Genomic DNA, 17,841 nt, shown 5'->3' on the forward strand with positions numbered 1-17,841 from the left:
TTTAGCTGCAGGACTGAGGCAAGCGTTAGCTACGTGTTGGTGGTTTTACAGAATGTCAGTTTTGATTTCAGGCTGTTGGGGCCCAAGGCTGCGTGGCGTAACGTTAGCTTGTTCATGTCTCACAGTGTTACTGGAGCATGATGTCACGGCACACAAGCGGTGGTGTAGTAATTGAACAGTGTGTGTGTGTGTCTCACCTCTTAATTCTGCTCCACACTCCACCGAGCGTGGCGACTGTCGAGCGGAGGCTGAATCTCAATCAGGCTCCTGGCTGCATTTACATATTTATTGGTCCCTAAGGAGTATTTTAGCATGCAAGTGCAAGACTCAAAGTGACACCTTGTCTGTCAGTGTTTTTGTGCAGTAAGATGGATGGGACACCCAACCACCACCTTCATTTACCTCAGTAGTCAAGAAAGAAGGAAGGAAAGGGACCATTGCCCATTTGAACCACATTTAGCCTCGTTTCTAGAAGTATTTTCCCATCTTATTAGGCTAGCCGAGTTCATCTAGTGAATCTATTATACTATCACTAAGGAACAAGGTACAGCTAAACTACACAGTTTTGAGTTGAGTATAATATGAACTGATGGCTCAGACACCAACAATGAGTTCATAACAAGATGTCCTCTCCTCACCTGCCTCTGGGCCAGACCATTCACATCACGTTAATGTTAAGTCCCTGTGACGTTTTAGCAATGCTATCGCATCAGGTGGCACTAACGGCCATGCAGGGCCAGGCCAGGACAGCCAGTTCAATCCAGTGGAAGTGTAGGGCCGTGTAGGGCTAGGATGCTGCTGGTTGACCAGGCCCAGCAAAGCAAAGCGCCGACTGCGACTCTACTAATTGAGTCATGTCCGTGCGCCTCGCCTCCTTTGTAGCGTGAAATGAACAGTGACCTACACCGCACCCACGTGCTCACAGGAGCCTTTGAAGCCCAGGGGGACAGGCGAGCCCCCTAGCACCCCCAACCTTTGCCTGAGGGGCTCCCGAAGGACAAAGCACAGCGGCCAACTGGCCCGGCCGTCTGGTCGTCTGTCCCGGGCTTCTGGCATCTGCTCTCTCCGTCTGACAAACGTAGACAAATTAGCCTACAGACCCACAGCCTCATTTTGCCACCCTCGATTGACAGAGGAGAACAGGGAGTAGGTTGGGTCAGAGCCTATTGGGTTTTAAAGGGGAGTGAAACAGCAGGTAGGCTACATAACAGTATAGTACAAGATACATTGAACTGAACTCCAGTCATATTTTTTATTTTTTGGTCAGCTGCTTATCAGTTATTATCATTGATTGGTCAAGGATTACACCCACCTGTTAACCCTGGTATAACATAATTTCTGATAAGGATAAAAACAAGTATACGTCAAGGCTGCGAGTTGTGCTCCAATGACAACTAGTGTATGCTGGAGCACTACAGATAAGGAAAGTGGCTCCTATATGTCTCAGACATTTCTATTTACGTGCAATGCTATTTGGCTTCAGCAATGCTCCTGGGCCACTGGTAGGTGGAGACACGTCTGCCCTTCTACACTCTACGTGCAGCCACAGCACAAGTCAAAATCCACCATGACCACTGAACAGGAAGCTGAGAGATGAGATGCAAAAAGGAGGAATGGAAAGGAAAAGAGATAAAGAAAGGAGTGTGTAAAAGAAACGGATGGAGGGAGGAAGGGCAGAGAGAGGGTGTGCCCCAGATAAGTGAGTTTCTCCTGGTTCTCTGTGTTTGCACAGCGTTCTGGGAAACAATGCTGTTTCTTCCTGCTGACCTCACAGGAAGGACTTTCAAAGCTAACTGTGCTAGTTGCTATCACAAACCAAAATATAATCTCTCACGTTCAGACCTGAGCATCTGTGTTTAGCTCCGATAAATAACGTGTCAAAAGTGCTATCAGACTTGTGGCCCTCAAATGGTGGGAGTTGCATGGTAGCCTAATTCATTTAGTGAAAACGCTGGCTAAGCAAGCTGACCCAGAATAGGCTAGGCAGTTAGAAGTTTGCCCCTGCACTTAGTAATGTGTCGCATTTGAGTTGTTTAATAAGTTGAGAATTTTAGGCTGCGGTTTGAAGATGTGTCCTTAATGATGGGAGAATGAATGTCCTACGCGGTATATTAGCCAAGAGCACACTGCTGACTGTTGAATGGAGACCAGTGTTATTGATCCAATGAGCAGATAATAAGATGAAATTGCTGCAGAGACATTCTGTGAGTGGTAATAGCATAGCCCATTGGAAGGGCCTGCACCCATTTACAATCAGATAGTCGCTGTTCTTTTGTCTGCCCTCTGAATCTTTCTAAGGCAGTTAGCTTCTACATGTAACCTCTTCCAGTAGGCTATACATTGTTCTATATAACAAGTAAGGCCTAATAAATGTAGTTCTAGCATATGTGTTTAGCAGTGGGGTAAAAATACTTTCAAGTACTACTTAAGTAGTTTTTTTGGCTATCTGTACTTTACAATTGATATTTTTGACAACTTTTACTTTACTTCATTACATTCTTAAAGAAAATAATTAACTTTATAATCCATACATTTTCCTTGACACCCAAAAGTAGTTGTTACATTTTGAATGCCTAGCAGGACAGTAAAAATGTAAAATTGACACACTTACCAAGAGAATATACCTGATCATCCCTACTGCCTCTGATCTGGCGGACTCATTATAAACACAAATTGTTAGTTTGTAAAGATGTCTACGTTTTGAAGTGCGCCCCTGGCTATCTGTAAAATGGTGCCGCCTGGTTTGCTTAATATAAGGAATTTGAAATTATTTATACTTTTACTTTTGATACTTAAGTATATTTAAAACCAAATACTTTTAGACTTTTACTCAAGTAGTATTTTCCTGGGTGATTATCACTTTTACTTTAGTCATTTTCTAATAAGGTATCTTTGCTTTTACTGAAGTATGACAATTGGGTACTTTTTCCACCACTGGTGTTTTGCTGTATATCAAATAGTGTTTTCTGCAGATGATCCTGTTGCTGAATTTATGTTGTGTTTGTTCCAGCTCATAAGGACAGCAGCAGCGGCAGTGTGGTGAAGCAGGGCTCCCTGGAGCATCGTGAGGGTCAGAAGGGTCGTTGGAGCATCTGCCACCTAGAGCTGACCCCCTGTGAGCTGCGTCTCTACAGCCTGGACAGCAGTGGTAACCGCCAGCTCTGCACCGCCTACTCCCTGTCCCACTGCCAGGGGGTTAGCCAGCCCCAGCCACCACAGGACGGACGAGTCCTCCAGGCCCTCTTCTTCAACAGGTAAAATAACGGTGCTCAACTCTTAGGAGACCTCTTGCCAGGTCTCCTTCCTAAAATAGGTCTTCTAACCTCAACGGAACTTCCTGGATAAATAAAGGTTAAATAAAATAAATCAAAGATTGTTTGAGTCAATGGTCAATCACATAAACATGAGTTGCAATTGAAGCTATTTCTCTCATAACATGTTTTAATAGACCACTCACTGACCTCATCTTCAACAGCTCCACCCGCCTGCAGTTACGTGCTGCCTGCCAGTGGGAGGCGCTAGACTGGAGGAGGCAGATCTGGGAGAGAGTATTGGCTGCCCGGCCCGCCCACAAACAGGCAGAGGCGCCTCCAGTCTTATCCCCGTCGTCATCCATCTCCTCTGGAGGTCTCGACACCAGACCAGACCCCATTGGTCCTGCTGAGGCTGCCCTGACCCCTCATACCTCGCATCTCCCCCCAGCCCGGCCCACGGCTCTGCCCCTGTTCACCAAGCACTGTGCTGATGTCCTCAAGGTGGGTCTGCTCCACCAGCAGACTGACCTCAACAACTGGAGGGCCTTCACCTTCGTGCTGAGTCGTTCCACGCTGCAGGCCTTCCCAACCGAGGGCCGGGGGCCTGTGTCCGAACCTGTCCTCCACTACCCGCTGGCCTCCTGCCTGGTCGTGCAGAGGGACGAGGTCGAGGGGGCCAGCGCCGCCCGTTTCCAGGCAGTCTTCCCCAGAGAGGTGCTCCGTCTGCGGGCTGAGAGCCAACTCAAGGCCCAGGACTGGATGGAGGCCCTGCTGACGGCCGTGGCGGCCCAGAGGCCCCAGGGGGAGGAGGGTCAGGGCTCCAGCCAGGCCCAGCCAGGTGCAGTGTCGATGGGGACGGGGGTGCTGCTGAGGACCAAGCCCTCCAGGGAGAGGAAGCAGAGGGATGCCCAGAGGGCCAAGAGACAGTCAGTCACCACCAGCTTCCTCAGTATCCTCACCTGCCTGGCTGTGGAGAAGGGCCTGACCACCCAGAGCTTCAGGTGTGCAGGTAGAGACCTCCTCCTGTTACCACACAGACACACACACACGGTCAGCCTGAGAAAGACACTTACCCCTAATTGCTCCAGGTTCGCCGTTGATAATGACTGACCCTGGCCGTGACCCCACACTCCCAGGGTCTCTCAGGGGGAGTTGGGATCGCTAAAAGCACATTTCCCTAACAAAGGTTAAATTTAAAAAATCGAATTCACACATGCATGTTAATACACACTTGCACACGTGTAAAATATAAACCCCCGTAAAATATTTTTTTACACAGACACTAAAGTGACACATTCTTCACTAAAGTTCCAAAAATATTATCTGTCACATCACTGGTTCATCTACATATCTCTACTCTTTATGGAAATATTTTTTACAACATAATCCATCAAAACCGTGGCTTTATATTGACTCAAGGAGTAACCACTGTCATTACTCAAAAATCTATTGATATTACTACAGAAAGAGACAGCATACTTCAGTAGTGCTCTGCAAACAGATGCATTACACAATCTCAGTCTGCTAATGAGTGTGTTCAAGAGGCCTACTTGTTAACTGGATGCATACTCCCGTGAGGGTAGCTAGCTAATGACTGTCAGATGGTGCAATATAGGCTTTGTATCTCTCAATCCTATCTCCAGTGCCTTCAGAAAGTATTCACACCCCTTTACTTTTTCCAAATTGTGTTATATTATAGTCTGAATTTAAAATGGATTAAATTGAGGTATTTAGTCACTGGCTTACACACAATACCCCTTAAGGTCGAAGTGGAATTATGATTTTCCAAAATTTGTTCCAAGTTTTTTTTTTTTAAGTTTAAATGTCTTGAGTCAATAAGTATTCAACCCCCTTTGTTATGGCAATCCTAAATAAGTTCAGGAGTAAAAATGTGCTTAATAAGTTCCATGGACTCCATCTGTGTGCAATAATGGCGTTTAACATAGTTTTCTTTATGACTAACTCATCTCTGTACCCCACACATACAATTGTCTATAAGGTCCCTCAGTCGAACAGTGAATTTCAAACACAGATTCAACCACAAAGACCAGGGAGGTTTTCCAATGCCTCGCAAAGAAGGGCACCTATTGGTAGATGAGTAAAAATAAAAACAGTCATTGAATATCCCTTTGAGCATGGTGAAGTTATTAATTACACTTTGGATGATGTATCAATACACCCAGTCACTGCCGCTTTCCCTCCAACAAAACAAACACAAACAGACAGACAAACAGCATCCCTCCAATGGAACACTTGGTAGACCAACAGATTTTTTGTCGTCTGTAATTTTATGAGTTCCTATTTTATGAGCCCCTATTTTGTTTCTCTTTATTTTTCACTGCACGATGACATGGCATTACCCAGAGTCCTGTGCGGTGGCGTTACCTTTGTTGGCAAAGCAGCTTTGTTGTGGAGGGCTTCATAAGGGCAGCTGGGAGACGGCTGGGGATCAAGGTGTCTGGGGCTCTCACCCACAGCCACCAGTCCTTTGAGCTTAGACCAGTCACCTGTTACACCACTGGGGGTCACAGACCCCCCCCCTCCCCAAATAACCACCTTTCTCACACACACACACACACACACACACACACACACACACACACACACACACACACACACACACACACACACACACACACACACACACACACTGGCTGGCTGCAGCAGTTTTTGTATTTACTAGGCTTATGACCTGACCTGTATGTTTGTAGGAGTTATAGAGAGGTAGCTACAGTTCATAGTTCCCCTTAGAGATGTCGCCACCATTACATCTGTTCCGTTCCCTAAGCCTCAGTGGACCATAACTGATATCTCACTACCAGATAGCCCTCTCTTCTGTCTGACAGCTCAGTAAATGGAGCCATGGCGGCTCTGTGTTTGGTCTTTCTGGGTGTGAAATCTGTGCTCACTAAAAGGGGATGAATGAGGTGGTTTCCTCCTTCTCTTCTGTAACCAGCGCTCTATTAATGCATGCCGTCTGAAAGGGCCACTGAACAAGGGGAGCGGGCACCTGACGATAATTGGCCGGCATAAAGCAGAGGGGAAAAAATCATTTTTTATAATCAAAGACAGGCGCCCGGGAGGCTGGGATGCTATCGTCAATGCGGAAGCTAATTGTTTGATACAGGGGCTCTTTTTGCTCGGGCTGCAGACCTGTTTGAATGAGACACAAGCAGAGAATAACAGCTGGATACAGCTTGTCCCATGCTCTGTTCACAAAACCCTTTAATTATGCGCTCTCTTTCTCTCCCTATTTCTCCTTTCTCTCTTTCTCGTTCATTCAGACTCGCGCAGTCTCTCATGCTGTCACTGTGTTCACTGAACTCTACTCTTTCTCTCTGGCTCATTCTCTCCCTCTGTCCCCCCTCTATCTCCCTCTCTCTCTCTCTCTCTCATGCTCTCGCTCGCTTTTTCCTCTCTCTAGCTCTTCCCGCCCTCCCCAATCCCCTTGCCTGGCTCCTTGGTAGAGTGCCAGTTTCCCTTTGACTGCTTGTTCTTGTCAGTCACTTAGCTTTGGATGGAGAGTCAGGAGCCAGCCTGTTGTATTACAGTTTAATGGCTTTTCCCTAAACAAATATCCCTGGCCTCCACGGCTCTGTTAGGGGGATTAGGGGATGCGCGATGAGGAGGGGTGAGGACAACAGGCAAATAGAGGGAAAGTGAGAGAGTGGGAGAAAGAGAGGAGAGTGGGAGAGAGGGGAAGTTACCATTGTTGGGTCTGACAGAGAGCACAATGGCCAGGGAGTGTAGGAGGGGTGCGTGGGGGTTCAGGGGTCCCCATTACTGTAGCCTTCGCCCCTCTGTCTATTTGGGGGCTGTGATTGAGCACCCTGTGCCTCTTCTGTCCCCCACCTCCCCACCGGCCGACACCCTCTGGCACCAATTTGTTAGCCCCCATAAAGTATAGATGATGGATGGTGGATTGGCCCCGCCTCCTCCTGTGTGTGTGATTCTGGGGGGAAGGTTGAGGGAGCATGTGCACCCTCTTTTCAACTGGGCTCTGGTGTCTACTAATTACCCATCAGACCTCAGCAACTTAATGGTCTAGGAATTTGTAAAGAGGCCAGAGCACAATAGGCAAAAAAATGCAACAAAACAACCAAAAACAATCCTTGAGTTGAATCTTCTTGCCTTCATTCCCCCTGTCTTGCCCTGCTCTTCCCTGTGCTAGCCAAATCATCAAATGTATTTATGAAGCCCCTTTTACTTCAGCAGATGTCACAAAGTGCTATATAGAAACCCAGCCTAAAACCCCAAACAGCAAGCAATGCAGCTGTAGAAACACGGTGTCTAGGAAAAACTCCCTAGAAAGGTAGGAACCGAGGAAGAAACCTAGAGAGGAGCCAGTCTCTGAGGGGTGGCCAGTCGTCTTCTGGCTGTGCTGGGTGGAGAATCTAAGAGTACATGTCATTAAGGACAGATTGGGGAGGAGAATCTGACTCAAATCTCATGTGCTTTACCATTTCTTTTTCGGCTGTTCTTTTGACCCGAAAGTGAAGTCAAATTATCCTTGTTAGAACAGCGGCCTGTAATGAGGAGTTTTGGCATTGCGTCTCAAAGCTTCAGATGAAGGGTCTTAATTTGATCACCCTGTTATTGCAGAAAACTTGTAGTGTATTCTAGGTTAAAAAAATGCTTCTAAAGTTTGTAATTTCCACATTAAAATATCAGACTTGATTTACCTTAACTAAAAATATATCAACCCCTATAAAAAATATCCGTTCATTATAATCCACACAATAATTAACATTTTCACATTATATGTTCCTGCTGTGAGAAAGGGTCAAATTAAGATCTTACATCTGTATTCACATGAACCAGAAACAAAATTCCCAAAACAATTCTGGGCCTGGCTGAACACAATTTTTTTTTAAATCAGTTATTGATGAATATTGAACTGTGACCTAAATGCATCTATAAGATTGTCACTGGTCAAATGGATACTACTATGTGAATGCACTATATTCAGGTTTGGGTATTTATTTTTATTTTTTTATGTAATCCGTTACTAGTTACTTGTCCAAAATTGTAATCAGTAACGTAACTTTTAAATTACCCAAACTCAGTAACGTAATCTGATAACATACTTTTAGAAGACAAACATGTATGTTACCAATTGAACGACATCTATTGCAGGATAAATCAATGTTAAAGATTACATAGCTGGTCATATATAGATGTTAAATTTTACTTTATGGGTTGGTTATGTAGTCTTCTTCTAACCCATCGCTTTCTACTACATATAATAATACAATTAAATGATATCTTTACATTAAAAACCAAAATCTATCAGAATTCCAGTCATTCCAATACATGTTACACCCCTTGATCTTCAAGAATAGGACTTGGAAATATGGAAGTATAGATTAGCCAAATTGTTTTACCTGAGTATAACCCCAAAACTAAGGACTTATTATCCAGCCCTACTCTGTTTATGATTTTGTTGTCATGGAGGACTGATTGGGCTCATTGATTCGAGTTGAAAAATAAATGCTGCCCTTATGGAATGGCATGCTTTGAGCGCACCTGAAAAGTGCTATTTACATTTGAAAAATGAATGACATATGCTGCTTTTGCTATAGGCCTATTGTTTACCTTTTTGTTGGTGACACTTTGATATCTTGCTAATATGCAGCTGTTTAAAGGGAAAATCCACAGACGAAACAATAACAGAATGTGCACCCCGCCTCTGTTTTGGTAAAAACCTGAGGGATGGGACTGGAGAAATGTAATGACTCTCAGAATAATAGACAGAGCAAGGGATGCAAGGACTGACCATCCTTGATAACATGGTTAAAACAATAATTTTGATATGAGGCTATACAGTTTATGTTTACATCTACAATGTTTACAAACATTGGAGAAAACAAGCGTATATTTTGGGTTCCTTGTGGTGTATGACAGTTGAACTAAGCTCATGAGGCATTTATAAGTTATATTCTTCAAGAAGAAATGGATAAATACAGTACCAGTCAAAAGGTTGGACACATCTACTCATTCCAGAGTTTTTCTTTATTTTTTTATATTTTCTATATTGTAGAATAATAGCGAAGACATCAAAACTATGAAATAACACATATGGAATCATGTAGTAACAGAAAAAGTGTTAAACAAATACAATATATTATAATAATAATAATTATAATAATAATATAACAATATATTATATATATATAATTCTTCAAAGTAGCCACCCTTTGCCTTGATGACAGCTTTGCACACTCTTTGCATTCTCTCAACCAGCTTCAGGAGGTAGTCACCTGGAATGCATTTCAATTAACAGGGGTGCCTTGTTAATTTGTGGAATTTCTTTCCTTCTTAATGTGTTTGAGCCAATCAGTTGTGTTGTGACAAGGTAGGGGTGGTATACAGAAGATAGCCCTATTTGGTAAAAGACCAAGTCCATATTATGGCAAGAACAGCTAAAATAAGAAAAGAGAAATGACAGTCCATCATTACTTTAAGACATGAAGGTCAGTCAATGCGGAACATTTCAAGAACTTTTAATGTTTCTTCAAGTGTAGTCGCAAAAACCATCAAGCACTATGATAAAGCTGTCTTTCATGAGGACCGCCACAGGAATGGAAGACCCAGAGTAACCTCTGCCGCAAACATCCTTTCTAAATTTAATTATCTAGTTTTTCAAAAGTATCTGTAATCTGATTGGAATATTTTTGCTGGTAGCGTAATGGATTACAGTTACCGTTCTTTTTGTAATCCGTTACATGTAACGGATTACATGGAATTTGTTACTCCCCAACCCTATCTATATTTGCCAATCTATAAAATAAGATTTTTGGTACAAAGCAGGTTTAAAGTATCTGTCCAGTGAACATCTCACTTTTAAGAGTTCATATTCTGTTAAATAATGTTTTTGACTCGTCCTATACTCATATTTGTGACCATTTAAAAAATATATAGCTATTTCCTCATAGACCTTGACGTCATCTCCCTGAGGAAGATGAGTTGGCCAATCAGCGGTCTAGAGGAGAATGAGCTGGCCAATCAGTGGTCAACTTGCTTGAATATCTTTAATGACCGTTATACAGCCACACCATTCCAACACAAAAAAGCTGATTTTTAACATTATTATTATTATTTTTTAAAGAAATGCTATTTCTACAAATACTACTTTTTTAAGAAATACTATAACTACTATTTCATATTGTTAGTAATTATAGGTAATATTTCATAGATATCTGGAATCACTGGGCAGTTACTTTTGCCAGTGACCCTCCACCTGCGTGTTGTCTTTGTCCTTTTGTTTCATAAGAGTTGTGCCACATGCATATGGGGCAAGTGATTGTTCACATCAAACCCATACTGAAACAGAATTTAATGAGCAATATTTATTCAGCTAATTGCACATGGGGAAACACATGGTTGTTTTTTTGTTGCCGATGTTTGTTTGAAGCCTGATTACCCCCCCCCCCCCCCCAACACCACCTCTACCATTCTATAAGGGGCTGAATGTACCCCCAGGTTCTTCTCAAAGTTTGCTTGACCCCGGTCTTTCAGCCTGTGTGGATTCACAGGGTCCTCAGAGAAGAGGGCTTTGTAGGGAGGAGGACTGGAGTATCCAGAGGGACAACCAGGGAGAGGAGGTTGAGAAAAGAGAGATGCTTTGGGGTTGGGTGGGAATCTGTAGGTGGAAAGGGGTGTTAGGGGAAGAGGTGGGCGTTCACATCAAAAGATGGGCAGTGCATCCCCCACCCTCCCCCCACACACAAGCACTCTCACTCGCTCACATACAATTTTCTCCCTCACACACAAGTGTTCATCTGCCTGAATGAGACACATCAAAGCAGAGGCCTCTTGTCTTTGCCCCCTGTGCATGCACACATATACACACACACACACACACACACACACACACACACTGGTCAATGTCCCCTCAGCGGTGCGGTGGTGTAAAACGTCGGACAGTTGAAAGCGTGGCTGAGTAGGAACCCCTCTCTGAGGACGACAGAGCAGAATGACCCTCTCTAGCTGTGGGACTGGGACCTGAGGGGCCACAGTTTCATCATAGCAGCAGGTAGACCTGTGGTGCCTCAGTATTACAACAGTGGATTTCTCTCACGTTCCATCTCCTCCCATCACCTCTCCTCCCCTCAGTGTCAGCCATTTTGAGGCGACACTGGAGGTTTTGGGGAATCCCTACAGTGGCCTCAAGTGGGAGCTTGAGATGGTGGGTCCATGGTTTTATTCCTCTTCTTTCCCACACTGGTGGGCATAGACAATCCTAGAGGGCATGTTGTTACCATGAGCACCACTGCTCTGCCCTCTGCACTCTACACTAGAAGGGTACTAGAATGTACCTAGCTGTGTTAGGGGGCTGTGGCTTTTAGGGAGGACATAACCATGAAGTAAGCTCCCGTGTGGCTTAGTTGGTAGAGCATGGCCCTTGCAACACCAGGGTTGTTGGTTCGATTCCCATGGGGGACCAGTATGGATAAGTATTAATGTATGCACTCATTACTGTAAGTTGCTATGTATATGAGCGTCTGCTATATGACTAAACTGTAAAAATGTAGATCAATATGCGTTTGTTTTTTTGTGTGAGGGTTTTTCTTGTTGTTTTTTTACTGACAGTGACAGCAGACCCAGCGGCCGTTCCAGCTGTGGTTTGCTAGTGGCCAGCTCCTTCCCAGCAGTTACACAGCGTTTGGCCGCTGGCACTGACCATCCTCTCCTCTCTGCTGGACATTGCTCATGGAGGCCATAACGTCCATCACATACTCACTAAAATAAGCCACATCATCAGTATAGGATCTGTATTGCCAAGGCACCATCCAACACAACAAGTTACCGTCCAGATTTAAACATGCTGGATCCTATTTCAGAGAATCTAACTTATACAGAAGCCAAGGTGTAGTTCTGGAAACGACAATGTTAGTGAATGCTATCAATAATTTCCGAGAACACTTGGAGGAGCCCTTTTCAGAAAACCCCAATGGCTAAATCCAGCCCTAGTGAGTGAGTTGATGGGCATCAGAGCAGCAGCAGGCTGGTTTGTTTTCTGGGGGAGTGGATGGGATGTGTGTATTTATGGAGCGGAGTGGTTAGTGTGGGTTTGTGCTGCGCTCCTACACTGATTACAGGGCAGCCCCGACACACGACACCCCGCCGCATGGTCTGTGGTACACTCCACACTGCAGCCTCCTCTGTGTGTGTGTGTGTGTGTGTGTGTGTGTGTGTGTGTGTGTGTGTGTGTGTGTGTGTGTGTGTGTGTGTGTGTGTGTGTGTGTGTGTGTGTGTGTGTGTGTGTGTGTGTGTGTGTGTGTGTGTGTGTGTGTGTGTGTGTGTGTAAGCACAGGGATGGATGGTAAAGAGGGAACTAGAGTTGAGGGGGGAAGACACCAACTCTCTTTTTATAGTTTGGGGTCCCTGCCGCAAAAACCTCAAGTTGACATTAGCTCCAGTGTGCCTGATCGGCTGATTGGTGCGTGGCTAACTCCTTACCTCAGCCAGAGGCAGTGCAGCCCCTGTGTTTATGCCATATTGCCTTGGGTTTAGGAAGGCATAAGGAGGAGATGGGTTCTCTCTCCAAGAGAAACGGGCACACCACATCGGTCCCTGCTTAGTCATTTATCTGACTCATTGGGGCCTCTTATATTGCTTTGGGTTGTGTTCTTCACCGGCTTTCCCTCTGACTGAATCATAGTAGAAACTAATGGGCCTCAAAGTTTGTCCCCAGAGTTTGAGGTAATTAAGATGTTGGCTGGAGAGGCTATTGGGTTAATGTAGTGTTTGCGATCTGTAAGGTTTTTACATTGGTGTCCCTTGTGTACACAGTGGTGAATGTTAAACCAATTACTCCCAAATTTATTTTACACCTGGACTAAAAAGCATGCTCATTGAAGAATCTCCATTACAAGTGCTCGGCCTAATGTCTGTCCAGGAATAGGCTTGAGCCACCGGCCCGATGTTTTTATTTGAGACGCATTACCCTTTGGTTTCTCTCTGTAGTCATAGAAGGGCACTAGTGCTCTATCGGGTACTTCAACAACAACATCCCATAGAAAGCCTCCGCAGATAAAGCAGACAAAATCAGAGACTTGTATTATGTTCATTCTAAGTCTCTCAGGTCCTGATCTGCTGCTCTGATAGCTGGCATCGGTGTCCGGCTATGGAGACGGTGTTTTCCTCTCTGTCTTTTCCTCTCCTCTGTCTCTTTTCTTTCTTTCTCTCTATCCACGTCTGATCTCTTGCCCCTCTCTTGTCTCTGTGAAGTTAAGAGGAAGGCACCACGCTCCATCGAAAAAGAGCAAGAGCGTGCAAGTCTTTATCCATCTGAGGTCCTTCTCCCTCCATTGCCTTCTCCCTCTTCTCTTGTTCCTTTCTTCCTCCGTGGCGCTCCCGGCCCTACCAGATCATCCTGGGGATAAGGGATACCTGCCGTTGCCCCGTTCACCTGTTTGGGTTCCAATCGTCACCCGTGGCGTGGGACCTGAGTATTTGGGGGAATGCAGACAGGAACAATAAAAGAGGGTTTTCAGAGGATAGCAGCACTACTAAAGAACCTCAATAGAAGCCTAGGATCTCTCTCTTTAGTGTTCATTAGACAGCAGAGCATTGAAGTCCCTTCTTGTTGTGACTGCAGGTAGGAGTGGGGGAACCTATTGATCTCTGCCTCAGTCTCAACTGAGTTTGAGGGATTTACTGAACAGGTGATGTGGCTGCAGTTTAATGGTTCTCGTAGTTATAGATGTTTGTTTGCTTGGTTGAACGTGGTTAGTGTGGCAATTAAGAGGTGCCATAAACTGCTACATATTAACACTGTGTTTAAGAGCCCAGACCGACTGGGTCGCTCCTCTCTAATCATTAGCCGTAGCAAAGGGGACTTTCAATCTCCTGACAACAGCTTCTCTCGGTGACCTGAATATGAGCTGTCTTTAGTGTCTTACCCAACAGGTAATTTCTAATGAATGAGGGACTTTATTGCTCAACTTTGAGCTCCAGATACAGAGAGCACTTTGTGCTTTAGTTCAGCTGTAGACACACACACACACACACACACCCTTATCCAGTATCTCCTCTCTATCTCTGTGCAGGGTGTCAGAAGCCAGTAGGGTTGTCGCGGGGCAAGGCCAAGGTGTGTTGCTACAGTGGCAGGTACTACTGCCAGAGCTGTCATCAAGACAACCTGTTCCTCATCCCTGCCCGCCTGCTGCACAACTGGGACACCAACAGACACAAGGTGAGAATCAATGGTGATAAATGCACACATTTCAGAAATATGTCCAGCTTATTGAGATGCACTTGGGAACGTTCCCTAGTTACACACATGCTTATCTTAAATAGGGTCGACCCATGGATGTGGGTTTGGGTGCCACCATACAGTATAGAGATTGCTGCCAGGTTACATTTTCCCTCCAAACTATCCCATGTGGTCCCACAACTCAAACACACACACACACACACACACACACACACACACACACACACACACACACACACACACACACACACACACACACACACACACACACACACACACATACATACATACATACATACATGTATACACAGTCACAACCCCACATCCCTATGCGTTCTCCACCACTCAGCCCTCCCATCCCTCCCCTGTGTGTCCTGTCCAGGTGTCCAAGCAGGCCAAGGAGTTCCTGGAGTTTGTGTATGAGGAACCCCTGCTGGACGTGCAGCAGCTGAACCCGTGTCTGTATGAACACTGTGAGGGCCTGGCTGCAGTACTGCGCCTGAGACAGCAGCTCCAGTCCCTTAGAGCATACCTGTTCAGCTGCCGCGCTGCCGTGGCCGAGGACCTCCGTAGAAGGTGAGAGCGGGGCAATTTCCAAACGGTAGTAGACCCAGTTCCTCCTCAGAGCATACCTGTTCAGCTGCTGCCCTGCTGTGGCCGAGGGGGGCTTTGAAGGCGAGGGGCATGGGGAGAGGGGAGGAGTTAAAGAATGATTCATCAAGGCCTTGATTGTTCATTGAGTCAGGTGTATGAGCACTGAACTGAAACTCCATGACCATCTTTAGTGACTACAGATATAAAGAGTTGTGAATGGGCAAGATGTTGGGGGGGCACGACAGTGAAGGGTGATGTGAAGGAGGAAGAGAGAGAATGGTGTGTAATGAGACTGCAAGCATCAAAGTAGGATTTCATAAAACACAGGAATATAGTGAAGAAGTTTGGAATGGTAATTGTATGTCTGATGTCCATTGAAAGACCCTTTGTTGACTTGATTCCTAGCCCATGTTGAGTATGACTGTATGTAGGCCTTAAGGCCCCTACATGCTCTCTCTGTATGATGGGAATGAGGGGATTGTGTTTATGTGGGGGGGTCCAGACTAAAAGGCCTGTCTCTGGGGTGATGGATGCTCACTGCCCTGGATGGGGTCACTCCCATGGACTACAGACACTCTTCGTACCCCCTCCCCACACTATACTCTTGTACTCGCACTTTGTGAAGTACACTCAACACATCTCTAAAGAACTGGTTAGTAAGCTTCTCATTTTGTCCAGGTTAGTCACATTGTTTTTAAAGACAGTCCTGGTCCATATACTTGTGTCTAAAACATGTACTTCTTTATATGCTTTTGAGAGTCTGACTGGCAGGTTTATGTCCTCTGTCTACAGTGAGTGTGTAGGTCGATGTAGACTGCAGACATCCCAGGTTCACCTGTCCTTTTGATGTCTGTCTCTGCTGTGCTGAGGTCTGTTTGAAGTAACCTACTGACAGAAACCATGGGGGTGGGGCTCTGAGACCCTCCTACTCCTCCACACCCACCCTGGGCCCTCAGAGCCATCCCATCTGGCTGTCGGAAAGAGGGTGTAACTTCATCTAGCTGTGATGTTTACGGCAATGGTGGCGACCCCGGAACGATGCTCGCTCACCGGGGCCCATGTTTACCGCTACACCATTAGCCCACAGCGGCTAATGCCCCACACTTCAAAACACTACAGGATTAATGAGGCCGGAGGCGCTAAAACCTTCCCCCGGCCATCCATCGGCCCTCCATAGGCCTACCATGGCCCTGAACAGGGCTAAAGGGCTAGGGAGCTCGGAGGAAGCCTGCCCTGTGTTTATACTCAACCCCTGGGAGATGGGAGAGAGCTGTCACGGCCCACACTGCCTGCGCTGATCTAACGCACACCTCTGAACCCCACGGGTACCCCACATACACAGACACACAGAAACGCTGCAGACGCTCAGACACACAGAAACGCTGCACATGTGTGGATAGTCTGCACACATACATATGAACACACAGGCATGCACCATACTGTTTACAGACATCGTTCATAGTTCACGCTAAGTGTACAATACTCTATCTCCTATTCACATAATCCGAAGTCATAACCTCCATTAAACAGTGAACCTGTTGTAATCAATATATAATAATTATAGTCTTATCAAACCACACACTGACTGACTGGCTGTGATCTTACCCCAGCAGGGTGTGCTGGTCGGTTACTGGCAGAGCCAGCGCTGATACCCACAGGAAGAGTCAACACTGCAGAATCAACACTGTGTGTGTGTGCGTGCGTGTGTGCGTGCGTTCAAATAAAATGTTATTGGTCACATTGTTAGCAGATGTTAATGCGAAATGCTTATGCTTCTAGTTTTGACAGTGCAGTAATATCTAACAAGTAATCTAACAATTACCCAACAATTACCTAATACACACAAATCTAAAGGGGTGAATGAGAATATGTACATATAAGTATATGGATGAGTGATGGCCGAGCGGCATAGGCAAGGTGCAATAGATGGTATAAAATACAGTATATACATGTGATATGAGTAATGTAAGATATGTAAACATTATTAAAGTAGCATTATTTTAAGTGGCATTGTTTAAAGTGACTAGTGATCCGTTTATTAAAGTGGCCAGTGATTGGGTCTCAATGTAGGCAGCAGCCTCTCTGAGTTATTGATTGCTGTATTGCAGTCTGTTGGCCTTGAGATAGAAGCTGTTTTTCAGTCTCTTGGTCCCTGCTTTGATGCACCTGTACTGACCTCGCCTTCTGGATGGTAGCGGTGTGAACAGGCAGTGGCTCGGGTGGGTGTTGTCCTTGATGATCTTTTTGGCCTTCCTGACATCGGGTGCTGTAGGTGTCATGGAGGCCAGGTAGTTTACCCCCGGTGATGCGTGGTGCAGACCGCACCACCCTCTGGAGAGCCTTGCAGTTCAGGGCGGTGCAGTTGCCATACCAGGCTGTGATACGGCCCGACAGGATGCTCTCGATTGTGCATCTGTAAAGGTTTGTCAGGGTTTTGGGTGACATGCCAAATTTCTTCAGCCTCCTGAGGTTGAAGAGGCGCAGGTGGGCCTTCTTTACCACACTGTCTGTGTTGGTGGACCACACTCCGAGTGCCCTCACCTCCTCCCTGTAGGCTGTCTCGTCGTTGTTGGTATTCAAGCCCGCTACTGTTGTGTCATCTGCAAACTTAATGATTGAGTTGGAGGCGTGCATGGCCACGCAGTCATGGGTGTACAGGGAGTACAGGAGGGGGCTGAGTACGCACCTTTGTTGGGGCCCCAGTGTTGAGGGTCAGCGAAGTGGAGATGTTGTTTCCTACCTTCACCACCTGGGGGCGGCCCGTCAAAGTCC

General features: G+C 45.7%; 1 protein-coding gene across 4 annotated transcripts in view; it reads left to right on the forward strand.

Moving 5' to 3' along the window:
* The window catches only part of LOC129821152 (pleckstrin homology domain-containing family M member 3-like), a 51,140-nt gene that overhangs the window by 13,120 nt on the left and 20,179 nt on the right, over positions 1–17,841 (forward strand). For all 4 annotated transcript variants that reach the window (XM_055878490.1, XM_055878489.1, XM_055878492.1 and 1 more), the window contains exons 3-6: positions 3,011–3,254; positions 3,476–4,263; positions 14,309–14,454; positions 14,858–15,051. In XM_055878490.1, the coding sequence (XP_055734465.1) occupies positions 3,011–3,254; positions 3,476–4,263; positions 14,309–14,454; positions 14,858–15,051 (1,372 nt within the window). The remainder of the gene's footprint in view (positions 1–3,010; positions 3,255–3,475; positions 4,264–14,308; positions 14,455–14,857; positions 15,052–17,841) is intronic.

This window comes from Salvelinus fontinalis, chromosome 23 (genome assembly GCF_029448725.1).
Source record: "Salvelinus fontinalis isolate EN_2023a chromosome 23, ASM2944872v1, whole genome shotgun sequence".
NCBI lineage: Eukaryota > Metazoa > Chordata > Actinopteri > Salmoniformes > Salmonidae > Salvelinus > Salvelinus fontinalis.